Source organism: Triticum aestivum, chromosome 3A (assembly GCF_018294505.1).
Source record: "Triticum aestivum cultivar Chinese Spring chromosome 3A, IWGSC CS RefSeq v2.1, whole genome shotgun sequence".
Lineage (NCBI taxonomy): Eukaryota > Viridiplantae > Streptophyta > Magnoliopsida > Poales > Poaceae > Triticum > Triticum aestivum.
Window position 1 is genome coordinate 695,580,094 of NC_057800.1, and position 25,976 is coordinate 695,606,069.

At 49.1% G+C, this 25,976-nt stretch overlaps 3 protein-coding genes across 4 annotated transcripts; all 3 read left to right on the plus strand.

Annotated features, from left to right (window-relative positions):
* Positions 1–1,694: 1,694 nt before the first annotated feature.
* On the plus strand, positions 1,695–5,170 carry LOC123059193 (cytochrome c1-2, heme protein, mitochondrial). 2 transcript variants are annotated; one of them, XM_044481818.1, is made up of 8 exons: positions 1,695–1,880; positions 2,224–2,283; positions 2,902–3,113; positions 3,371–3,650; positions 3,735–3,806; positions 4,322–4,438; positions 4,543–4,608; positions 4,704–5,170. In XM_044481818.1, exons 2-8 carry the CDS (start codon positions 2,224–2,226, stop codon positions 4,818–4,820), a joined length of 924 nt encoding a protein of 307 aa, XP_044337753.1. In that variant the 5' UTR covers positions 1,695–1,880; the 3' UTR covers positions 4,821–5,170. The 2 variants fall into 2 exon arrangements, with proteins under 2 accessions (XP_044337753.1, XP_044337752.1); XM_044481817.1 differs by having other exon boundaries at positions 1,725–1,880; positions 2,032–2,283.
* Positions 5,171–6,397: 1,227 nt separating this feature from the next.
* Positions 6,398–8,110, plus strand: LOC123059195 (putative F-box protein At1g30920). Its single transcript, XM_044481819.1, has 2 exons — positions 6,398–6,549; positions 6,633–8,110. Exon 2 carries the CDS (start codon positions 6,659–6,661, stop codon positions 7,808–7,810), a length of 1,152 nt encoding a protein of 383 aa, XP_044337754.1. The 5' UTR covers positions 6,398–6,549; positions 6,633–6,658; the 3' UTR covers positions 7,811–8,110.
* Positions 8,111–23,264: 15,154 nt separating this feature from the next.
* On the plus strand, positions 23,265–24,514 carry LOC123063290 (uncharacterized). The gene has a single exon (XM_044487030.1). The coding sequence runs from the start codon at positions 23,285–23,287 to the stop codon at positions 24,263–24,265; it is 981 nt and encodes a 326-aa protein (XP_044342965.1). The 5' UTR covers positions 23,265–23,284; the 3' UTR covers positions 24,266–24,514.
* The last annotated feature ends 1,462 nt before the right edge of the window (positions 24,515–25,976 follow it).

Sequence of the window (25,976 nt, forward strand, 5' to 3'; positions counted from 1 at the left end):
AGGCAGGATATGACCCGGGCGAGAGCGGCGGGCGGCGCCATGCGTCCCCTGCTTAGCGGCGACACGTCCACGCCCCACAGCGGCAGAGGCAGGTCGGCCTGCCAAGGTGTCACTGCGCTCTGGGCCCACCACCGCTCGTCAAAACGATGGTACTGCTACATCGCGAGAGCTATGCCTCGCCTACTGCGAGTGCTAAATTTTTTTAATCTCGTCAACTTTATTCATTCAAGAAAAATGTTCAAAGGTACTCCATGTCTGCCTATGGAAAAAAGGTCTTATAGTTCTTTATAGTGAGAGTAAAGAGTCATGTGGATTTTCGAACCAAACATGCCTGCCTATGGCTAAATTACAAGCCATTTTGGTGAGATTGTAAGTTTCAAACGTAATGTTCCTATGCTCGTGAATGAAAATACACAACTCAAAAAAAATCATACTCTCTACTATCTCCTTGACTAATGCTCCATGAGGGCCACCGGTACCCAGGCTTCGATTTTGGAATCTGCCTATCAATTTTAACTTGGTCTTTCATGTGGAGGGTGTCGGTGCTGGGTGGGCTCGTTTTGTAAGTGGTTCTGTGTTGTGAGCCGTAGACAAAAGGCAGGTTTCTTCGTTGGGTCAAAGTATGAGGCGGCTTGTTAACGTGTATTGTACATGTGTATATGTATGTACATGTATTCCTAGTATATAGGATCATAGATCACGCCCTGGCCTGCGTGCCACATCCTTCGGGCTTCTGTAACTGCTCCAGCACTCTATATGTTGTACCATGTGTGGGTGATTCAATGACAGACAACATTTGATCATCCTACTCGGCTCGGGTTGTTTCTCGACTCTCTTATAGCGAGAATAACATCTCCTGAAGGCGCACACATATAGGGCCGGCCCATTAGCTCAGGTCATTCACTCGCGCTTAGGTCGCTTCCTCGCCCTGTTTCACATACTGGTTTGGTCCAGTTTTTTCCTTCCTTTCCCTCCTTTTCCCTTTTTTGTTTTCTTTTATGATTCTTTTGGTTTTATTTTCTCTTCACCTGTTTTCTTCAGTTTTATGTTTTTTTTTGTTTATCCACTGATTTTATTTATCTCTTTCATGGTTTTTACTTTTTTCCATTTCTTTTTTCTTTGTTTCTTTCTCAGCTTTCTTTGTTTTTTGCTTTTCTTTCTTTTGATCTCAACTCTTTTTACATACACATTCAATATTTTGCCGTGTTTTTTTTTCGTTTCCGAGAATCACGGCCGTGATTTTCGCGAAAGCAAAACCGTGACTCTCGTGAAAGAAAAAAAATACGCTTTTTGCGCAAATTCTTGTTTTCAAAAATTATTTTTTGTCCAAAAGCTAAGGAAGACCGGTGGAAAACAAAACGTAAAAAAAAACTGGAAAAAAACCGTTTAAATAGTCGAAAACACGTGCCAAAAAAATATATAAACAAAATTCAAAAGAAGCGCCCAAAGCACGACACGTAACAAATGACTGAGAGCGCGGCAAGTGGCACTGATAGTTGCGAGGCTTCCAAAGGAGCGCTCGTTAACTAGTGGCTCCCCATGTACCTGGACAGAACAGACGGGCCGACCGGGACAAGGTCCATGCCAGAGCGGGCCAGCCCATTCCCAAATCACAAGTCCGCCACGTGGACAGGAAACTCCTCTCTCAAAAAAAAGTGAAGCTTGAAACTCACTCGAATAACCCGGGCCCACGGGTCAGCACCTTCCTCCAGTCGCCACCACGCACGGCCATCCGAGCGCCACAAAGCCCAGCTCCCCACCACACCACTCTCCCTCCTCCGCCCCCGATCGTGCAGACAGCAGACGTGCAGCCCGGCCGCTCGCGCTCCCCTCTGGTCTCGCCGCCCTTCTCCACCGTCTCGTAGCGCAGCGCAGCGCAGGTACCGATTGCCGAACTCAACCCGTCTCTGTTTCTTCTTCTTCTGCGTGTTGGTACCTAGGAACGTCTGGTCTCCTGCGGGCGTGCAAAGTACTGTACCTAGTTTGTGATTCTGTTTTGTACGTATGTGTTTGGATATGAACCTCGTGCAGACCCTGCTACTTCTGCAAATCATTATCCATCAATTGGAATTCAGGCCGAGAGTTGCCATACTTTAGCTTCCAATCAGTGCTGTACCTTCAAGTTTGGGATCCTTTTGCAACAAGTTAATGATTACTGTGCTACAAGACCGAAACTCCTAAATGTTAATCGACCTGTTTTGGATATCTGATGCAACGTGGCAGATGGCTGCTGGGAGGGGCATCAGCCAGCTTCTGAAGAAAGCATTTCGCCAGCACTCATATGTAAGTATTTCCTCTCTGTTTTTCAAAAAATTAATTTACCGTATTATGTTCTTTTTTTTAAAGATCCTATTATGTTCTTCTTTTTTGACTGTTTTCCTTTGTTATCAAAAAGAGCTGGCAGCTTAAGTCACATTAGTTGGTTCGAAGTGTTCTAGTTGCAACGTTACATATATATGCACTGAACCAAGTAGTATTTTCGATGGCTCGTCTGAAAATTTTTTAGATGCCGCCAAGGTGCATTACCATCAGCATGCATAATTTCCAGATACTACGTGCAATTACCCTATAAGAGACTAAGAGAAATAGCAGCTGTCTTGCAGAAATTATTGGATGAGATTTGCATTCGGTGGATTTATCCTATTACAGTATTGTTGTGTAATTTTGCAGTACTGTTCCATGTTTCTCTGTTACAGTACTGTTCTGTAACTTTGCACTTGTTAGTTGCGGAACCAGTTCATGCAGTTTTACTAAGCCCACCTTTTTCGTTGCTTGTAGTATAGTAGTTATACGACTGCACTAGGATTTTCTTTTTGCTTGTATAGAGTTATAGATCTGCAATTGAACTAGAAGAGTTAAATTTTACAAATGAAGTTAATTTTCTTACACTTGTTCTTGCAGGATTCATCTCTTCTTTCTTCATTCCGGATAAATCATCCAGAAGGAGCCTCTGGCTTCACTGGACTGAAAGCATTGGCTATTCTTGGAGTTGGTGCTTCTGGCCTTTTAAGCTTTGGTACAATAGCGTCAGCTGATGAAGCAGAGCATGGGCTAGAATCTCCGAGCTATCCCTGGCCACATGAAGGCATCCTTAGTTCTTATGATCACGCATCGTAAGTGAAATCATATTCTCTTGTCAAACAACTTCTGTCGAGGGTTTGACTCTGTCAAATAGTCCAAGTTCAGCAACAGGGGAATACTATACAGTTATGCTATCTTTTTTTTGAACCGGGCGTGCCCCTTTCCATTTAAGATAAACGGAAATACAACAGTCTCCGATACTACAGTTATGCTATCTGTAAAAACATTCTCTTGAAATTGATAATATCTCTTCAAAACGTATTTAATTTTCTTGAAAACATATGAGCAGAATAAGGCGTGGACACCAAGTTTATCAGCAAGTGTGTGCCTCCTGTCACTCGATGTCCCTGATCTCGTACCGAGACCTGGTTGGTGTTGCCTACACAGAGGAGGAAACAAAAGCAATGACCGCTGAGATTGAGGTGGTTGATGGGCCAAATGATGAAGGCGAAATGTTCACACGCCCGGGTAAGCTGAGCGACCGTCTGCCGCAACCATATGCGAATGAGCAAGCGGCTCGATTTTCAAATGGTGGAGCATACCCCCCAGACCTCAGCTTGATTACAAAGGTAACCGACTGATGGATTCTGGTTGCATTCATCCAATATTTGGCCTCAAAATTGCATCTCACTCTTTGCTTACATTTTTTGCAGGCCAGGCACAATGGTCAGAACTACGTTTTTTCTCTTCTTACTGGTTACCGTGATCCACCTGCTGGCGTCTCGGTAATCCTCTCATTTATATTTGGTGTTGATGGTTTCTTGTAGTTCTCAGTGTGATCTTTCCCAGTTTATACTTTTATTATGCGTAAGTAGTAGCAGCAATCATATGGATACAATGGACTCACATTGGCGCATGATGGGCATACACTTGTTCTGAACTGACACTGAATTTACCCAACCATTAATCCTTTCGCGCTATTTGCTTCTCTCTAGTCAACTTCAAAGTTTGAAGAATCTTAAAATGCTGTGCCACTCTAGCACTCTCTCGTCACTAAACCTAATCTTTTTTACTTGGAATTTGAAAGGATTACCAACTTCATCTGAGATTTTTTTTCTTCTAAAATTCCTCTGAGAATTGTACTGTGAAAAGGAATATCGTAATCAAATTTCCAGTGAGTATGCATCTTTCTCTCTTGCTTGAAGTTGTCTGGTAAGGTAGGTACCTTGTTTTGGTTATATACTCTGATGAAATTCTTACACCCTAACTCGTAAGCTTCTGCTTTTGATTTAAAATCTAGATTCGTGAAGGCTTGCATTACAATCCCTACTTTCCTGGTGGCGCCATAGCCATGCCCAAGATGCTTAGTGATGGAGCTGTCGAGTATGAAGACGGTACTCCTGCAACGGAAGCTCAGGTAAGTCTTACTTTTTTATTGTGAGCATCACGGAACTTATGCCGCGGATTCAGTACTAAATTAAAGGATGGGTTGTTTCTTCTGTCTACACTCTACAATTCCAGATGGGTAAAGATGTTGTCTCATTCTTGTCATGGGCAGCTGAGCCTGAGATGGAAGAGAGAAAGCTGGTAGCCCTCTTGCTCTACACCACCCATTTTATTTGAATGGCAGCATAAATTATCTACTCCGTAATTGCTTACTCCACCTTGTGATTGTATCATAGATGGGAGTCAAATGGATCTTCCTACTCTCGCTCGCGCTTATGCAAGCTGCTTATTACCGGCGCATGAAGTGGTCGGTCTACAAGTCCCGCAAGCTGGTCCTTGATGTGGTCAATTGAGGACCAACGCTTAGTTTTCTCCAAACATTTCTTGGGTGATTAGAAATATTTGAAATAAGGAGTACACGATGTACGTTTTCACACGGGCATGGTTGACATGCATGCCTATAATGCATTATTCTTGTCTACAATTACTCTCATCTTTTTGGGGGACACGGTTTTCAAAATTTGACATGTCAACAGTGCCAACAATCATCTAGCAGAAAAATAAGACAGAGATTGTAAATATATTTGTGCTTTGTTGATCAAATTTACTTTTACTTTGTTTTTTAAGTCCTGTAATCCACAGTCCACACACAGACTGCAGTTTCAGGATTTGGGGAATATATGTAACCCTTCTGGATTTCTGATTTGCTGGCTTGCGGCACTATCTATCGCTGCATATTATTTGCATTCTAAGTTGATTACAGTCTACCATCAACTTTTATATTTGTCATAGCAATTAGAATCAAATTAAAAAGAGGAATGAGAAGTCCAAGGAGACCGGAGCTGGTATCACCGGGAAGAACCAAGCAGTGCACACAACACGACCTCCACTGATATTTCTAAATTGTTACATTACTGGAAAAAAAATCCTCGGCTACTACGAGATGTATGAATTGTTCATCTTCGCCTTCTGTTGTATCCATGAACTGCTCATCTTGGGGATTTGTGAAGTGCTCATCAGCTACGTAGTTTATGAATAGGTCATCATGATCCGTGAGTTGTTCATCGCCTATGCAATTTAAGAACTGCTCGGATTTATGAATTGCTCACCTTCAGCCATGTAGTTCAGGAAGGATTTTCCATGCTTTGCAACTAAAATTGCCACACTCGGCAAACATAATTTGTCATGGAAAACATTCAATTTGTCATACTCATCTCTATGAACACACACATACTTTGCCCCTGTTAGCACATCTGAGATTGCACTATTCTGTCCTGCATGACGGCCTATGTAAGTAATGGTTGGAAGAAATTTCTTTAATTAAGACTCCCCTCGATCCATAATAAGTGTCGCAGCTTTGAACTAAGGCCGTGTTCTGAATGGAGGGATAGAAAAACATAGGAATATAAACCTGTGAAGAAACTGGGTTGCAGGTAGCTTGAAAACCTTTGTGATACTCAAATAAAGGATCGGCTAAAACTGAGGTGTTCGGGTCATGGGATAAAATCCAAAGGAAAAGCTAATTGTTGGGACCCACCAAGTTCTAGGCAAACACCAGCACCAGGGCACAGCTAGTACCTTTCTCTCTCACATAGAACATTTTGTCTGGGGTACTTCTGCTTTTCCTCGGGCATCCGCCAACAAATGAGCTTGGAGTAGATTTTTTTGTTCCTTCGGAATAGACACAAGGAAGCCAGCATTTCTTTTGGAATACTGTACTGCTATCCTACAATGCGAACACTTCAAAGGAAAAGCATTCAGTAGGAATTCTTGCGTGTAAAAATCCTGCAAAATTCCTGTGAAACGAACGGGCCTAAGGTTAATTTTTTTTAAGATCGTGTAAAATGGCGTGCGTGTCTATCAGTGGGAGTCTTTGGACTCGTATACAGCCCAGTAAAAAGCCCAGATAACTGCAAAAAGAAAAAATAAATTCCGCAGCATCCATCATCCATCCATCTCGTCGCCCCGCACCAAACCAAACCCTCACCGGCTCGCCGCGACCCACTCGCCGGCGCGGATGGGAGCACCCAACGCCGGCGCTCTCGCCGCTTATCCCTAAGCAGTCCGCGCGCCACGGATCTGGTACGTCCTCTTTTCCCTCGCTCCCCCCTCACTGCTAGGACGTAGTATCTTTCTAACCTCTCGTCCTCCGCCCCGATCTGCAGATTAGCCGCTCGTTGCGTCCCCGGAGATGGCGACGGGATCCATGGAGGCGGCCCTCATGAGCGATCCGACGATCAAGCTCCCCGACGACCTCCTGGTCGAGGTCATCTCGCGTGTGCCCTACAAGTCCACCCGCTGCTGCAAGTGCGTCTCCACGCGCTGGCGGGACCTCATCTCCCACCCCGATCACCGCGAGAAGCTTCCCCGGTCGACCCTCGCCGGCTTCTTCTACAAAACCTACGGCATGGGCCGCGATTCACGGCTTCCTCATGTTTACCAAAGCGTCTCGGGGAACTGGTGCCCTCTTGACGCCTCACTCTCGTTCCTACCTGAATGCGGGGAGCTCGACATCTTGGATTGCTGCAACGGCCTCCTCCTCTGCCGACGCCGGACTGCCCCCAAGTCGTGGGATGACCCTGGTACTTTGGAGTACGTGGTGTGCAATCCTGCTACTGAGAGATGGGTATCCGTGCCCGAGTATTCCTTGTTCGTGAACGATGCTCGCCTGGGATTCGACCCGGCCATCTCCTCCCACTTCCATGTGTTCGAGTTGGTAACTGCCGTGGCTTTGGATCTGAATAATAAGTATGATTATCGCATCGAAGAGGTGGGGATATACTCTTCCAAAGCTGGTGGTTGGACGCATCAAATTGTTTGGGACAATTCAATTGAGATACTCTGCTTATCAGGTGGCGCATTTTTCAACGGAGTGTTGTATTTACGTTCTGATAGTAATACAGTTGCAGCCATCGACGTGCAGGGTAATTATAGGATCATTCCTATTCCTACTTCACCTGATGCTCGTGGTGTTCCTAATGTTTATGTATCACGAGGACAATTGTATCTCACAGATCATGCTTCTTCTGAACTGTCAATCTGGGTTCTTGAAGATTCTATTAATGAAAATTGTTGGACATTGAAGCTCAAAGTCAGCTACATGCAACTGGTCGGAGTAGAGTATTCAAGCGCCGGGGAACATTATAGTGTTATCTCAGCCCACCCAGAAGACAATGTGATAATTGTAGAATCTGCATCGAGGATCTTTCCGCAGATGAAATTATTGTCATACAAAATGGATTCGAGGGAGCCGCGTTTCGTATGTGATCTTGGACGGAATTCAAGGTGCCCTTATCTTCCATATGTTCCTTTGTTCTCGGAGTCATTAGCGGATGGGCACTAAATGTTTGTGTATTGAAGCCTTCACACTTGTCCATCTTTCTGATGATGATAGTGAACTTAGATCTTGAATATGAGCAACAGTTATCTGGTTAAGTTGTGATATGCTGTTGGTGCTTGATTGAAGTCATGTACCTAACATTATGCTGCTAGCTATTCAGTCAACTTCTCTGTTAATCATGAATATGTGACCGTTATATATACATACGGCATGTACCTGTTGGTGCTTGAGTGATGTATATGACAGTACTCTGCCTGTGTTTGTGTAGTGTTATATATATTGGAACTATTATGAATATTTTAATATCTGCATTCTGGTCTCTGTTATTTCTCTATTCGGTATACCAACTTTTATTTGTGGCAGTACATGATAACATGAATGGTTATGTTGTTGTTCTTAATCTGTCCTATAATCTATCTTGTTGTTTGGGTGGACCTGGAATGGCCAGGGCTGCTGTTGCACTTCCACGGAGACTCAGTTATCTTTGGTATTTCATTTATGTGCTGTATTTTCATGTCTGCTGAAACCGAGATTCAGTTTTCTGATATATGAACTGTTGTTTCAATGCAAGTGCTTTTTTGCCTTTCTGGTTTTCGTGTCACCTTCACTGGTCTCAAAGTGCGGTTCCTCCAGATGCAAGTTCTGACAGACGAGTTGCCCGCTTCATGTTGTTAAGTCATGGGGAATGGGGCCTCTCGTCGTTGTGAATTCATGATCTACCTATTGCAGATTTATCAACATAGAAACTTCTTATTGTTTGTTCCATGCTGTGCTTTTGATTGTTTGTCAAGTGATATATATCTGGAGAACGTTCAGATTGAAGGCAATATGGTCTGCCATTTGAATCAGTTCTAGATGAAGAGTGATTTGGCATGCGTTGTGCACCAGGATATGTGGTTGGTATGTGTAGTGGATGGCATTTGTGTTGATTTGTGCAATTCATGAGCGAAAATTGTCTCATGGTTTCTTGCTGCGATCCAATCTTCAAGGCGTGTACCTGATTTTTTAAAAGTTTCATGGAATTAAAAACAGTGTTTGTTGAATTTAAAAAAATGTAATTAGAAAATCATGTATTAAAAATGTTCATGTGATTTAAGAAATTCATGTAATATTAGATGAGAAATTTAAAATTACTTTCTTGTTGAATTATTGTTTATATATTTTACAGAAAAGAAGAAAACAGAAAAATTAATTTATGTTTAAAATGTTTATTAGTTACCAATAAATAGAAACAAAAAGGGAAAAGCTGAACATAGAAAGGAGAAAAAGGAAGAGAAAACCTACTTTTGATAAATAAAGGAAACAAAAAGAAAAATACGAATGAAAACTTGAAAAAAAATAGAAATAGAAGAAACGGGCCTAGAATGGTGCAATGCGTCCTTCCTGGACTAAACGGGGCACAAAGCATGTAATAGGATGCCTGATGCACATTCAACCACGTAGATTAATGTAAAGCAGCTTGATGGGCGGGTACGGCAGGGGCTGTTTTGAGGAACGATAAAGATAATTTTATTGCAGAAGGTTTCTGGAAAATTGATCACTGTGTGGACGCTCTAACAACACAAGATTGGGCTCTTAGATTTGGCCTATCCCTAGCGCGATGGGTGGGATGCAATCACCTCATCATAAGAGCATCTCCAGCCGTGTCCCCAACAGGCCATCTAAGGCCGTTTTTTAGCGCCGGCGCCGAAAAATCGGCCCAGTCGCGCCCCCACGAGCCTGTTTTTCGCCGGATTGGACCGAAATTGATGCCGACGCACTCAACCCGAACCCGGCGCGCTGGGGGGCGCCCGGGGACGCCGGCTCGAACGTTTTGGCGCGAAAGAGTGGCGGGACCGGCGCGTCAGCGAGACGAAGGCTGGTCGTCCTCATCGTCTCGGTTTTCCTGCGGGGAATCAATGCCAAGGCTGCTGCCGGTCAGCCTGCCATTGATTCATGGGTGGTGAAGTGCAGCGACGCCGCCCAGCCTTCCGCTACGCGTTCACACGCGGCCACCCCCGAGCCACTATAAAAGCCGCCCCTGGCCGCGCCGGTGAGGCACCAATCCCCCCTTCTCGCTGCCGCACTTCCTCCCCTCTCTCCGCCGTTCGAGCCCCTCTCTCCCCCCCGGCAACCATGAGCGCGAGGTACCCCGGCGACGCGGCGGCAGCCAACGGTTTCGGCCGCCGCTCGCTGCATGAGTGGGAGGCCCACCTCCTCCACGAGGCCAACTACCCCGCGTCGCCCGACGTACGTGCTCCGTCGCGGTGGAGGCTCAGCGCCAGCGGGGTCCCTGTCCCCCCTCTGCCTGTCCCTGAGGCGCCCACCTATTTCCACGCCGAGATCGAGCGTGCGCGAGCGTCCCTGACGGCCGCGGAGCGGGCGCTCCTGGAGTACGCCGCCGACAACCACGCGGCGTGGGCGGCGTACTTCGAACGCCGACAGGAGGTGCGGCTCGCCTCCACCAACAACGCGCCGGCGCCGCGCGGCCGCAACAACAGCGAGGGCCGCCGCCTGTGGTGGGGTGTCTCGGGCCGCACGCTCAGCGGCGTCCTAGCGCACCTCGAGGGCGGCAACGACCCGCGTTCGAGTACCCGACCACTCGAAGCGGCGGCGCGTGGCTGCCGAGGAGGATGATGGGATGCTCATCCTCCTCTTCCTCCTCCTCCTCCTCCCGATCCTCCTCTCACTCCTCCGGCGCGCCGGCATTTGTCAGCGTCAAGCCAGAGCCGTCCGAGACGCCTCTCGATAGGCGCACCCGTGGCGTCGGCCTCGTCATCAACGATGGCGGCCGTGGCTCCTCCTCCTCGACCACTCCTCGCCTGGTCAAGCCGAAGAGGGAGCCAGGGCTAGCGACGGTGAAGCCGGAGTCGGGTCTTGCCGCCGTGAAGCCGGAGCCTGCTCTTGCCGAGGAGGCCGACTGTCGGTGTCAAAACCGGTGGATCTCGGGTAGGGGGTCCTGAACTGTGTGTCTAAGGCGGATGGTAACAGGAGGCTGGGGACACGATGTTTTACCCAGGTTCGGGCCCTCTTGATGGAGGTAAAACCCTACGTCCTGCTTGATTATTCTTGATAGTATGAGTAGTACAAGAGTTGATCTACCACGAGATTGGAGAGGCTAAACCCTAAAAGCTAGCCTATGGTATGATTGTCAGTTGTCCTATGGACTAAAACCCTCTGGTTTATATAGACACCGGAGGGGGCTAGGGTTACACAAGGTCGGTTACAAAGGAGGAGATATACATATCCGTATTGCCTAGCTTGCCTTCCACGCTAAGTAGAGTCCCATCCGGACACGGGACGAAGTCTTCAATCTTGTATCTTCATAGTCCAACAGTCCGGCCAAAGGATATAGTCCGGCTGTCCGGAGACCCCCTAATCCAGGACTCCTTCAGTAGCCCCTGAACCAGGCTTCAATGACGATGAGTCCGGCGCGCAGTGTTGTCTTCGGCATTGTAAGGCGGGTTCCTCCTCCGAATACACCACGGAATAATTTGAATACAAAGATAGTGTATGACCCTGCAAAATAAGTTCCACATACCACTGTAGAGAGAATAATATTTCCAAAAATCTAATCTGCTGACATGTTTTGGCAGCATGACATCACGCCACGGCCCGGTAATTATTTGAACCGTTTTTCTTTAACCAGCCCCGCACATAACGCGAGGCGGTTTCTTGACACATCTTGTCAAAGCAGAGATCGTGTTCCCCTTATTACGAGATTCTCATCAATACGGACGTGGGTAACCCAACCGCGCCATCAATTACGGCGCTTGGTGGACAAGCGGGTTTTATCAGGCTAGTGGAGGCGCATAGTTTAGTCCGCCCTTATAAAGGAATAAGATCTCACCTTTTTTCTACCCACGCCTTCTTCCTCCTTGCTCATCCATTCTCGCGCACTCGAGCTCCAGCGCGCAAGTCCGCATCCTCCTCAACTCTCTCCAAACATGTCCGGAGCGGGAGGCAAGTGGATGGCCTCCTCCGTCACGGAGGGGCACATCAAAAAGTTACGCGGAGCCGGATACTTAGCCGCGGATATCACGCACCGGCTGCCAGCCGCGGGGCAGGTCATCCCTACCCCAGAACCTCATGAGAGGGTGGTCTTCCTGTTGGGGAACGTAGTAATTTCAAAAAATTTCCTACGCACACGCAAGATCATGGTGATGCATAGCAACGAGAGGGGAGAGTGTTGTCCACGTACCCTCGTAGACCGAAGCGGAAGCGTTGACGCAACGTAGAGGAAGTAGTCGTACGTCTTCCCGATCCGACCGATCCAAGCACCGTTACTCCGGCACCTCCGAGTTCTTGACACACGTACAACTCGATGACGCACCCCGGGCTCCGATCCAGCAAAGCTTCGGGGAGGAGTTTCGTCAGCACGACGGCGTGGTGACGATCTTGATGTTTAACCGTCGCAGGGCTTCGCCTAAGCACCACTACAATATGATCAAGGTGTAGTATCGTGGAGGGGGGCACCGCACACGGCTAAGGAACGATCACGAAGATCAACTTGTGTGTCCTAGGGTGCCCCCTGCCCCCGTATATAAAGGAGCCAAGGGGGGTGCGGCCGGCCCTAGTAGGAGGCGCGTAGGAGGAGTCCTACTCCTACCGGGAGTAGGACTCCCCTCCCTTTCCTTGTCCAAGTAGGAGGGGGGGGAAGGAAGGGAGAGAGGAGAGGAAGGAAAGGGGGGGCGCCGCCCCTCCCTCCTTGTCCAATTCGGACTAGGGGGAGAGGGGGCGCGCGGACTGCCCTGGCTGCCTTTCCTCTTCTCCACTTTAGGCCCATGAGGCCCATTAACCCCCCGGGGGGTTCCGGTAACCCCCCGGTTCTCCGGTTTTATCCGAAACTTCCCCGGAACACTTCCTGTGTCCGAATATAGCCGTCCAATATTCAATCTTTATGTCTCGACCATTTCAAGACTCCTCATCATGTGCGTGATCACATCCGGGACTCCGAACAACCTTCGGTACATTAAAACTCATAAACTCATAATATAACTGTCATCGAAACCTTAAGCATGCGGACCCTACGGGTTCGAGAACAATGTAGACATGACCGAGACACGTCTCCGGTCAATAACCAATAGCGGGACCTGGATGCCCATATTGGCTCCTACATATTCTACAAAGATCTTTATCGGTCAGACCGCATAGCAACATACGTTGTTCCCTTTGTCATCGGTATGTTACTTGCCCGAGATTCGATCGTCGGTATCCAATACCTAGTTCAACCTCGTTACCGGCAAGTCTCTTTACTCGTTCCGTAATACATCATCCCATAACTAACTCATTAGTTGCAATGCTTGCAAGGCTTAAGTGATGTGCATTACCGAGAGGGCCCAGAGATACCTCTCCGACGATCGGAGTGACAAATCCTAATCTCGAAATACGTCAACCCAACATGTACCTTTGGAGACACCTGTAGAGCACCTTTATAATCACCCAGTTACGTTGTGACATTTGGTAGCACAAAAGTGTTCCTCTGGCACACGGGAGTTACATAATCTCATAGTCATAGGAACATGTATAAGTCATGAAGAAAGCAATAGCAACATACTAAACGATCGAGTGCTAAGCTAATGGAATGGGTCATGTCAATCAGATCATTCAACTAATGATGTGATCCCGTTAATCAAATGACAACTCTTTGTCCATGGTTAGGAAACATAACCATCTTTGATTAACGAGCTAGTCAAGTAGAGGCATACTAGTGACACTCTGTTTTCTATGTATTCACACATGTATTATGTTTCCGGTTAATACAATTCTAGCATGAATAATAAACATTTATCATGATATAAGGAAATAAATAATAGCTTTATTATTGCCTCTAGGGCATATTTCCTTCACTTCCTCCACCACTTCGTCCGCGTACTGGGGTTTCACATCCATCCATTTGTCCGCGGCCTCATGTTCTACTATGGGCTGGACTTTCATGATCTGGCCCCGAACTTCATCCTCAACATCTCGGCGTTCATCGTCGTGTGCGAGGCCTTCCTCCGCATCCGACCCCACTTCGGCCTGTGGCTGAAGACCTTCAATATCAAGCCGAAGGTGGTGGGTGGCCAACAAGTGGAATGCGGCGGAGCCATGGTGGGCAAGATGCCCAACGTTACATGGCTCGAGGGGCTCCTTCGTGGAGACCATAAAGGGGTGGCAATCGGGGTGGTTCTACATCACCGACCCGCGCAACACCAACTGGGTGGCGGCCCCCGAGTTTCGATCCGGAATCCCCACGCGGCTCACTTCCTGGAAGGAGAAGGGCCTGTCCTGGGGTTCATCAGTGGAGCTGGACGAACTCCAGAAGTGTATCCGGAACATGACAAGCAAGAAACTTAAGCTTGTCAACATAGTCCAGGTCATGCTCTTCCGCCGGATCCTCCCGTGTCAACAACGGGATTTTAACTTACGGGAGTTCGACCCGGCCCGGCACCAGACTCTAAGCGAGCTCTTCGACACGACACACAAAGACGTCTAGAGGGTGCTGTTCAAGGGCGCCGGGGTCCCCCCTCTCTCACCGAGGATCGCGGGCTAAGTGCGAAGCGCCCCGCGAATCTGGTAAGTTCTATACATCTGGTAGGATATTTATTTCCTATAGCTTAACCATGTGCGGGCTCTGAGCTCCCATGCCTTTGACAGGACTGGGTGGAGGCATCAGAGTAGATTGACTGTCCGACCTCTCTGCCCGAAGACACTACAGACGCTCTCCTGATGGAGATGCTGACTCCGGCTCCTTATAAGGTGCCGAAGAAGACCAAGAAGAAGGCCAAGGGAACCCGCAAGAGTTCCCGTCGCTAGGTGGTATCGGACTCATCGTCCGATAACTCTGCGGCGCACTCCTCTCATGAAGATGATGAGGAGGAAGATGAAGATGCTCCCCCTCCAGTCGGGGTAGACAAGAAAAGGAAGGCCGCCCCAACCGGGGAGGCCGAAGGGTCCAAGAAGGTAAGGACTCTCCTTCCGGACTACTCCACCACCGTCGCCGAAGGCGAAGACGAGTGGCTGCTCAGGGCCAAGCCCCTGGCGAAGTCGTAAGTATTCGGATACCAGAGTAACTCATAGCATACCTTTGTCGCACTGCTTCCCTTAATGTCGAATATGATTATGTAGACCTCCCCAAACCCGTATTGACGTATCCTCGTCGAACGACTCCTTGGATTCGTCGGATATGGATAGTGATCCACTTCCGACCACCTCCTCCCCTTGCCCTACAGACAACGCCGAGGTATTGTCTCAAGGGGCACCGAGCCGGGGGGAGACATTCCCGGAGGCGCCTCAAGGCGACCTTCCAGACTCCAAGAGCAAAGGGAGCAAGGCTCCCGGGAGCTCCATGTTCGGTTCTCAGCCAAACACCGCGCAGGAACCTCCAGTGGTTCCGGAATCGGGCAGGCGGCCCCCTTCCAAAAGGGGTAAGACGCCCGTGCCGGTGACCTCTGCCCATCCAGAGGCACCGGACAACCTGCTGGGAGCGCTTCACGGCGCTTCCATCGACGAAGAGCACCGCACTATTATGAGTGCGGTGATCAAGAAGGTTCAGTCCGCCAAGAGCGGACTGACTGAAGCCTGTGCCAGCCTTCTAACAGGCTTTGAGGTAAGTATTTAAAATATAGGAAAAATATTACCGCATAGACAGTAGCCCCTGATGCTCTGTTTGGGTTCACAAAGAAAAGCCGAATAGAGGATCAAATAATATCTGCAGGAGTCTAATATAAGTATGTCTGTATGCGTATGCAGGCTTCACTGCTGGCCTCTGCCGCACTGACTGCGGAGGTCGCCGCACTGAAGCAGGACCTCGAGGTGTCCGAGAAAGAGCTTGGCCTTGCCAAGAGGCAGCTCGAGGAGAACAAAGGTAAGTAATACCTTGTCTATATATATATATATATATATATGCAAAAAAAGATGCGATTGCAAAATGATAGGATCATTATGAATTTGCCAGGGGCCACGACCGAAGTGGCAACCCTGAAGCAAGCGCTGTCTGAGGCCGAAAACAAAGCGGCCCAGGAGCGCACCGAGCGGGAAAAGCAAGAGGCATGGGTGGGCGAGGTGCAACAAGAGCTCCAAACTCTCGTGACGAAGCACGAGGCGTTGGAGCTTGACTCGAAGACGCGAGAGTCTAAGCTTTCCGTGGCCCTTGAGAGCGCAAAGAGTGCCAAGGCTGAAGCCTAAAAGGCCCTCCACGAGATTGAGGCGATGAGGAAGATAGCGGCGGGTAAGGCATTCAATATGCAAAGCAAGCATGTGAAAGTAAATTACTTGTTACTTACCCGAGTCCGGAGCTCTCCAGGAGCATTCGCAGATTTGCCCGCAACGTGTCGGATGCCGCAAAGTTTTACTAGGCCGAGGAGGGAAGCTCGACGGAGAAGCTGTTCTGGTCTCAGTATACTGGGACCGAACACCCGATGCCTATGAGCGACCAGCTGAAGCAACTGGTCGAGCTGCACAAGGCGGCCGAACAGGCGATGAAGGGCTTTATAGTCCGGATGTGGCCTGGCGACGCCCTTCCCAACAGCTACTTCGGCCTGGTGAAGCGGCTTGTGGATGCCTGCCCACGGCTGGAAGTCATCCAGCGGTCCGTCTGCATCGAGGGTGCACGCCAGGCTTTCGCCCGTGCGAAGGTGCACTGGGCCAAGATGGACGCCGGGAAGCTGGTGAAGGAGGGGCCGCCGCAGGGCAAGGAGCATCGCCACCCCGAGATGTATTATGAGGGTGTCCTGAAGGGTGCCCGTCTTGTAGCGGACGAGTGTGCGAAAGATGTAATATTTGAATGAACTTGCTTGTGTGATTCCGTGGCATAAAAACTTGTTCATATGCGCTATGCAACGCTTGTTTGAATTTAAAATATTACCTTATGTTCGGCTGTTTATCAAATCTGAGAGATGGCTAGTCGTCGGCTTCTGCCCATATGCCACGAGTGCTGGGGTGTTCGGGATAAATCTGAGCACTCTTGTTCCCATTTTTGGGTCCCTCGAGGGAGGTGCTCAGCGCAACGAACAAGGCAATTGGACTATAATGCTTTATCACTCTCACTTAGCCATAGAAGTCTATAATTTTAAATTTTGGCGAAGCCCCTAGTATTCGGAAGGCCGAATTTGGGGCGCTATACATGCCTTAAGCCGGACAAAGCCGACTCCTCGCTCTAAGCGGCATAAGTCTTTAGGGACTCGAAACCTCTCGAATAGCGACCAGTCTCTCGCCTTATTATGACAGTCAGTTTTAGTTTTCTCTACTGAGGTGCTTAGCCCAGCTGAACCGGGGCACAATCGCAGTAGTTCTAATAGTGCTACCTTAGCCGATATAGCGGAACGTAAGGTATCAAAACATGGGAGCGGGGCAAACCCAACTATTGACCCAAGACATGATTCGGAGCTGATGCATACAATGCTATAAGTTCGGGGTGCCGCACTGTCTAAAGTGTTCGGACATCTCATGCCGTATTATGGGGTATGCTTAAGCCCCTAGCGTATTAGCCGTACCAGAGTGTACGGGTGCTGGATGTCATGAAATGAACATATATATATATATAAAGGAAGAATAAAGAATGAGACAATAGTCTAGTGCTATGCATTGTTTATTCAAAAAGATGCGTTAAAGCAAAATGATACAAGTAGTGCGATAAGCAAAAAGTAGGACTATTTGACATGTCCCCTCCAAGGGCAAGCTGAGGAATGGCATTAAAGCAAGTATTTCACTCGTTATCGTAATCCGCCTGGGAGTGCCGTGGTGCGACGTAGCTTTCTGCCTCCTTGATTGCTGCATCATGTGTTCGGCAGTCATATTGCCGGACAGGGTTTCCAGAGGTTAAAGTCCTGAAAGAGAGAAAAATAACAAAGCGGGAAGCCCCTAGTGCGGTTGAGCCGCGTCTTGGGGCGTGCCGTAGTCGTGCCCCCTCCCCACCTATGCCGACGGTATTTTTAATGCATAATTATGTACGCGCGGCACGGATTTCGCCATTTGGCTGGGACTGGGGTGGGGGCCGCATTGCTATGCGAGCTCGGAACCTGCCAGGGGTCTTGTTGCCGATTACTCCGGGCGCACTTGAAGGTGTCTGGGTCCTTAATCGCCGAACTAGTGGATTGCCTTAAGAGGCTGCTTTGTGCTTCTGCTGCGAGGACCGCAGTGTGCTCCTCCGTGCGGAGAGAGCGCTCTGTGTTTCCATTAACTGTGATGACCCCCCGAGGTCCTGACATCTTGAGCTTGAGGTATGCATAATGCGGTACCGCATTGAGTCTCTCAAATGCGGTTCGCCCGAGCAGTGCATGATAGCCACTGCGGAACGGGACTATATCGAAGATTAATTCCTCGCTTCGGAAGTTATCCGGGGATCCGAAGACCACTTCCAGTGTGACTGAGCCTGTGCAATGGGCCTCTACACCTGGTATGACGCCTTTGAAGGTCGTTTTTGTGGGTTTGATCCTTGAGGGGTCTATACCCATTTTGCGCATTGTGTCCTGGTAAAGCAGGTTCAGGCTGCTGCCGCCGTCCATAAGGACTCGAGTGAGGTGAAATCCGTCAACGATTGGGTCTAGAACCAGTGCGGCGAATCCGCCATGACGGATACTAGTGGGGTGGCCCCTGCGATCGAAGGTGATCGGGCAAGAGGACCATGGGTTGAACTTTGGGGCGACTGACTCCAACGCGTATACGTCCCTTAGCGCACGCTTCCGCTCCCTCTTGGGGATGTGGGTTGCGTATATCATGTTCACCGTCCGCACTTGTGAGGGGAACCTCTTCTGTCCTCCAGTGTTCGGCTGCCGGGGCTCCTCCTCGTCATCGCTATGCGACCCCTTATCTTTGTTTTCGGCATTTAACTTGCCGGCCTACTTGAACACCCAACAATCCCTGTTGGTGTGGTTGGCTGGCTTGTCGGGGGTGCCGTGTATTTGACACGAGCGATCGAGTATACGGTCCAGACTAGACGGGCCTGGAGTGCTTCTTATAAATGGTTTTTTCCGCTGACCGGGTTTAGAGCCTTTGAATCCGGCATTGACTACCGTATCCTCTGTATTGTCGCTGTTAATGTGGCGCTTGTGTTTGTTGCGACGTGACTTGCCATTGCCATCCTTGGTATCCGAAGTACCATGGTTCTTTGATATGTTATTGCTACGAGCCATCCAGCTGTCTTCTCCCGCACAAAAGCGGGTCATGAGTGTCGTGAGCGCTGCCATAGATTTCGGCTTTTCCTGGCCAAGGTGCCGGGCGAGCCACTCGCCGTAGATGTTATACATAAAAGCTGCTAGGGCCTCTGCATCCGGACAGTCGACGATTTGATTCTTCTTTGTTAGGAACCGTGTCCAGAATTGCCTGGCCGATTCCTCTGGCTGCTGAATTATGTGGCTCAAGTCATCGGCATCTGGCGGTCGAACTTAAGTGCCCTGGAAGTTGTCGTGGAATGCGGCTTCCAGATCTTCCCAATAGCCAATGGACTCTGCTGGCAAGCTGTTGAGCTAATGCCGAGCTGACCCTTTGAGCTTGAGTGGGAGGTATTTGATGGCATGTAGATCATCACCGTGGGCCATGTGGATGTGCAGGAGGAAATCCTCGATCCATACCGCAGGATTTGTTGTGCCATCATATGATTCGATATTTACGAGTTTGAAACCCTCTGGGATTTGGTGATCCATTACTTCGTCTGTGAAGCATAGGGGGTGTGCGGCGCATCTGTACTGGGCTATATCGCGGCGCAGCTCAAATGAGTCTTGCCCGCTGTGTTCGGCTCGGCCGGACCTACTTTTACTGTATTCGGTGTGACGGTTATCGTCTCGCATAGTGGCACGCCCTCGTGATCCATAGATCGATCTTGCATGTTTTGCTTTGTCCTCCAATACGTCTCGTAGGTCTGGCGTATTTCCCCATGCCTTGACATTTTTATTTGGGTGGCATCGGAGTGCGGGCTGAGCTTTTGGCTGAAATGCCTCTCTATCGCGGCCACGATATGCTGGAGATGTAGGTTTGAGTGCTTCCTCCTCCAGTCGGGGTAGCAACCTACGCTTTGGGTAACTCTTGGAGGGGCGTTCGAGTTTATATTCCTCGGCCGCAAGGACTTCAATCCATCTGTCAGCTAGCAAATCTTGATTAGCTTGAAGCTGCTGTTGCTTTTTTTAAGGCTATTTGCCGTGGCTATAAGCCAGCGCTTGAAGCGCTCTTGTTCGACGGGATCCTCAGGCACGACGAATTCGTCATCGTCGAGGCTTGTCTTGTCTTCGGAGGGAGGCATGTAATTATCATCCTCCGCCTCTCCATCTGCCGCTCTCTCTAGAGGGCTGGCTTCTCCATCCTCCTACCCTAGATCTTGCTGGAGGGGATTGTTGTCGTCTTCGGCACTGTCCGGAGTGCTATTATCTCCTGTGCCGGGGTCACCGCTTTTGCTTTGGCGAGACTTAGAGCGGCGCCGTTGACACCGGCACTTGGGTTGTTTCTTGGAGGGGTCATTCTCCGCTGTCTCGTCGCCATTGCCTTCTTTGGGTGTGTCCATCATGTATATATCATATGATGAGGTGGCTGTCCAGTGCCCGGTGGGCAGTGGTTCCTCTTCGCCTCCCACATCGTCATCCATGCCGTCGATGTCTTCGGAGTCGAAGTCGAGCATGTCGGTTAAGTCGTCGACAATGGCTACTAAGTGGGTGGTGGGTGGGCGGCGAATTTCTTCGTCATCCGCATCCCAATCCTGCCGGACATAGTTCGGCTAGGATTCTCCTCACAAGGAGAGAGACCTTAATGAGTTCAGTATGTCGCCGAAGGGCGAGTGCTGAAAGATATCCGCGGAGGTAAACTCCATGATCGGCGCCCAATCGGATTCGATAGGCACGGGCGCAGGCGGTTGGGGGTCCGTGGCCGGGGAGGAATCCGGTAGTTCGACATCACGGCTCTCATGAAGGGTAAGGTCGATACTCGGCTCGATCGCCGATGAGAGTGCGGCCTCTGTGGCGGGGTCTATCCACCCGCCCATGGAAGGCACAGCTGGCTCCGAATTGAGAGTCGGAGCGGTTGCCGGCGCGATCTCCTGGACACCGTCCGATGGCAGAGCTAAATCATGCTCATCGTGGCCATGTGGCGCACTAGGCAGGGGCTCGAATCCGGCGAAGATCAAGTCTCCGCGGATATCGGCCGTGTAGTTTAAGCTTCCAAACCTGACCTGATGGCCAGGGGCGTAACTCTCGATCTGCTCCAGATGGCCAAGCGAGTTGGCCCGCGGTGCGAAGCCGCTGAATACAAAGATCTGTACGGAGAGAAAAGTCTCACCCTGGACTGCATCACTATCGATGATCGAAGGAGCCATCAAGTCTAACGGCGACGACACAGAGGAACTCTCAATGAAAGCACCAATGTCGGTGTCAAAACCGGCGGATCTCGGGTAGGGGGTCCCGAACTATGCGTCTAAGGCGGATGGTAACAGGAGGCTGGGGACACGATGTTTTACCCATGTTCGGGCCCTCTTGATGGAGGTAAAACCCTACGTCCTGCTTGATTATTCTTGATAGTATGAGTAGTACAAGAGTTGATCTACCACGAGATCGGAGAGGCTAAACCCTAAAAGCTAGACTATGGTATGATTGTCAGTTGTCCTACGGACTAAAACCCTCCGGTTTATATAGACACCGGAGGGGGATAGGGTTACACAAGGTCAGTTACAAAGGAGTAGATATACATATCCGTATTGCCTAGCTTGCCTTCCACGCCAAGTAGAGTGCCATCCGGACACGGGACGAAGTCTTCAATCTTGTATCTTCATAGTCCAACAGTTCGGCCAAAGGATATAGTCCGGCTGTCCGGAGACCCCCTAATTCAGGACTCCCTCACCGACCAAGAAGAGGCCGCCTTGCAGTGGGCGCGCGAGGACTACGCGCGCATGGAGCTGGACCGCCAGTGCCTCGCCCTGGAGGAGATCGCCGAACGCCGCCGCCGTGAAGCAGCGCGCCGGGGCGAGGGGTCGAGCAGCGGCGCCGGCCGTGTCAAGGAGGAGAAGCAGGAGGACGACGCCGGCGACGACTACGCCCTGCTCAGCACCTACTTCGGCCCGTAGTTTAGGGTTTTTTCCGTGCATTTTATTCGTGTAAGAAACGTCTAAATTTCGCCGAAATATGTCGTGTTTGTTGAAATTTGGCCTAAATATGTCGTGTTTGCTGAAATTTGGCCGAACTATGGAGATGTCTGGGGCCCGACGACTGGGGACGTACTCGCCCCCACGCTGAAAAAACCGCCGGCTCGCCCCCAATAGGCGATTTTCGGCGCGTCTTGGGGGCGCAACGGCTGGAGATGCTCTAAATTCCGATAATCTGAAGGTCACTGAAGCCATTTTGGCGGACGGTCAGCAGGAGTATCAGCGGCAGTTTTTGTTGATTTCTACTTTTTAGCCTGTGATTTCCCTATTTGTAGGTTTAAACATTGTAATAGAGAAGCAAATAAAATTGCGAGCTCGCTAGATTGACTAGATTTTTCTCTATTGTTGAGTGGTTTGAGAAGCCTATGAGTGAAATTTTACCTTTGCTCAAGTATCTGTTATATCCCTTGAATAAAGTGCATATGTTTTTCAGAAAAAAAGGGCCGGGGTTCACATAGTTTTAGGAGCAAAGATGGCGTGAATCAACCTGTGGTTGAGTTGGTTAGGTGGATAGTAGTATCCCCAACCCATCAAGGTTCAAATCCTGGTGCTCGCATTATTCCTGGATTTATTTCAGGATTTCCGGCGATGCGCTTTCAGTGTGAGGGGACGTTCCCGTCGACGACAAGGCGCCTACTATATGAGCGCTTGTGTCTGTACTGATGCTAAAAAAAAAAGAGAGCAAAGATGGCACACGCCAGGTGCACGTTAGGCTAGTAACCCCGGTAGTAGTTAATTAAGCTTTGCTTAGCTAGGGCGTTGCTAAATCTTTTTGCCAGCACAACGTAAGCCTCGATCTTCGCCTCATTTTGTTTATTCGAGATGGTGAGATGATTGACGTCACTGCCTACGCAATTGAACCCGGTTGACACACGCTGGTTCGTCTCTCGACGGTATACAATGGACTCGTCGGACGGAAGGGTGCAATCATGCAGTACAATTTTGAATTTAATTTGCTATCGACATCTCATTATATATGCAGCTAAGGAAAATATCCAGCTCCATCGTTTGGAAGCAAGAAAATATTCATGCACATGTAGCATAGCGTCGCTGATTCTTTTTTATTGAGGGAAACGTCATCCGGTATATATGATGGAATAAGTATAATAAGTTAGAGCTAGGTCTCTGTCGAGTCTCAGTCGAATGACATAATATGTAAGAGAGAAAAAAACATAAAAGAAAATTTTGCATAGATTTTAATGTAAGATGTCATGGATATAGCATCGCGACTGGTCTCAATCAACTGAGACTTAGCAAGACCGAATAAGTTACCTAACGTCTACAGCTAATTAAAGGCTAAAACCTTGTTTGGTGAGCCTTGATATCATGCCCTGAAATTTTAATTTCAAGCCATCGACCATTGACCAAATCTCCTGTGCGATTCACCTCGACTACAAATGCCCCGGCCCGCTCCCATCTCACTCCAGCTGAGACCTTCTGTTCCTGCTACAATGGCACGTCTCGCCACCACCGCCGTGCTCCTCCTCTCCCTCCTTGCCGTCGCCAGCTGCCGCGTCCTTGAGACCATCTCCGACGACCAGGGCTCATCCAACTCCGTCCTCCTCACTCAAGATGATCAGGCGGATGCTGCTGTTGCTGAGGTGACCCTTCCGGCTTTGCCCACCCCGGCAGTCACGGTGGAAGAGGACGTGCTCCGGCTCCCGTCCCACCGCCGCCCCTGCCACCTCCACCGTCACCTCTGGTGGGCGCGCCACCACGGCCTCTCTCACCACCGCGGCGCGTTCTCCGGTCCGGGCGAGGCCCGCGTCCATCCCTCCGTCGTCGACGTCGTGCCCACCGAGCTTGCCCGCGGGGAAGACCAAGAGACCGAGCTGGAGGCGGTCGCGGAGCCTGACCCCGACTCACGCCCGGACACCGACGCCGCCGAGAAGCTGTTTCATGGCGAGGAGGAGGAAGACGCAGCCAAGGGGTGGAAGGTGGAGATGATCAGGAGGTTCCGCCACGGCATCCGCTTCCACCACCGTCACCATCTTCGCCACCACCACGAGGAGGACGGGGAGGAGCACGACGACCACGAGCAGGACAAGGATGAAGGCGCGAGCATGAACCTGTTCGGACGCTTCCACCACCGCCACCATCTTCGTCACCATCACGACCAGGACGTGGAGGAGGAGGACGACCACCAGCAGGACAAGGATGAAGGCCCGAAGATGAAGCTGTTCCGACGTTTCCACCACCACCACGCGCATGACAGCGACAACGAGGTCGACGAGGTGGAAGAACTGGCTAGGAGGCTGAGCGAGGCGATCATGAGAAGGAGGTTCAGCCATGGCGGCCCCCGCCAGCACCACCACCACCACCATGGAGCGGAGGGCGGGGTGAAGAACTGGTTCAAGGGCCTCATGAACCGATTCTAGACGTACCGCCGGCCGGCGGCTGGTTGATTTGGTCGTTTAGTTACTTTGGTTAATCTGTTCGCTGCACTGTGTGCGTGACGTGGAGTGCTCTGCCATTTCGTACTACCTTTTTTTTTTTGCTTCCTATTCCACATTACATTACCACTTGGGTTTGTGTACTGCTGTGTTAGTTTACTCGTGAGGGTTGGTAGATTGTACGAGCAGCAATGTGTTTTTCTGCAGATTAACTAATACATTTGCCTTGTTATATATGCATCTATAATTCTATATGTGCAATTTTATTGTTATCTCGTAGGTTCGTATTAAAACTGGGTATGTTCATTGATCTCTGTTTTACCCCTCGCATTTGCATAGTTTCCGATGTTCCTTATGTTACAAGTTATCAATTGTAGTGTTTAGCGTTGCATAGAGCTAAAATTTAAACAAAATTTTGACGGAACTTCTAAGATTTTGGTGGGCGCCGAAATATTTGTAAGTTTGCAATTTCCAGTCAGATTTAAACTAATTTCAGATCAAATTTATCAATATTTTTGAATAATCAGGTGAAACTGATGGATCAAAATGCAGATTTTTTAAACATGAAATGATGATGAGGTCCAAATTGTTATGTTACTGAAATATTAACCATCGTTGCTGCTTGGGAACTCAAACTCTTGATACTTTGGCATTGGTCTTATTTTCCTTTTGCGCGGAGACGATTTGCCCTTTCATTTTAGCATATATACATTCAGAAAATACACCGGAGCTCCTGGGTGCTCCACACGCCTATACGGATATTAAATATAAAAAATCCCAAAAAATTAAAAAAAAGAAAATTGAGGATGTCAAACTGGGTTTCCAATCTACTCCCGTGTGAAGTTTCGTGAATAAAATACCAGGAATATGTGGCGAGGGAAATACTGTCCGGACTAAAATCCATCCAAACCGGTTTTTTTACACATAAGAAACTTCACACAAAAGTAGATCGGACACCCAAATTTGATATCCCAAAATCCCAGTTTTGTTTTTTCAAATTTTCTCGGTATTTTCTTGAACTTAATGTTCATATAGGGGGTTGGAGCACCGAGGTGCTACATATCCTCTTCCTTATACAATTTTTCCAACCTCTTCACCGGTTCAAGCACACAAACTATCTTTAGTACAAAGTTCAAAATTCTTACAAGAATAACAAATTTTAGGCCTCCACATATGGGTCGTGTCTAGCTCACCATCATCTTTTCTGCAATTGCACAGGCACGCAGCTGGCAGGCGGCCAGGCGTCAAGAAATTTGGTATGCATTGCTTAATTTGGCTGAAGAGATTAATTGTACGTGCAGATCACATTCACTCCCCCGCTGATAGTGACAAAGTCAGATAACTTGGCTTCTCCTTCCTTGTCTTGATCCGGGAGAGGGCTTCCACTGGGAACTTTTATTGTGTTTTGGTGTTTTGATAGGTCGACTGGGAAAGCTTAACAAGCAAGTCTCCAGATTTGTCTGAAGTAAGAAGGGGAGAGGAAGAACGCGTGCAATCACACATCACGTGCATCATCATTGTTTTGGTCTACGCTCCTCAGTCTTCTGATTTGTAAGCATCTGGCACCTATCATTACCCAACATAAACAATTGCGTGACGCGAGTTTGATAGACACTCAACTTTAATTTTGGCATCGATGATGCAATCGGCGACAATTAACCGTCGGTGGAATACAACTGTGCTCTGACGACATACG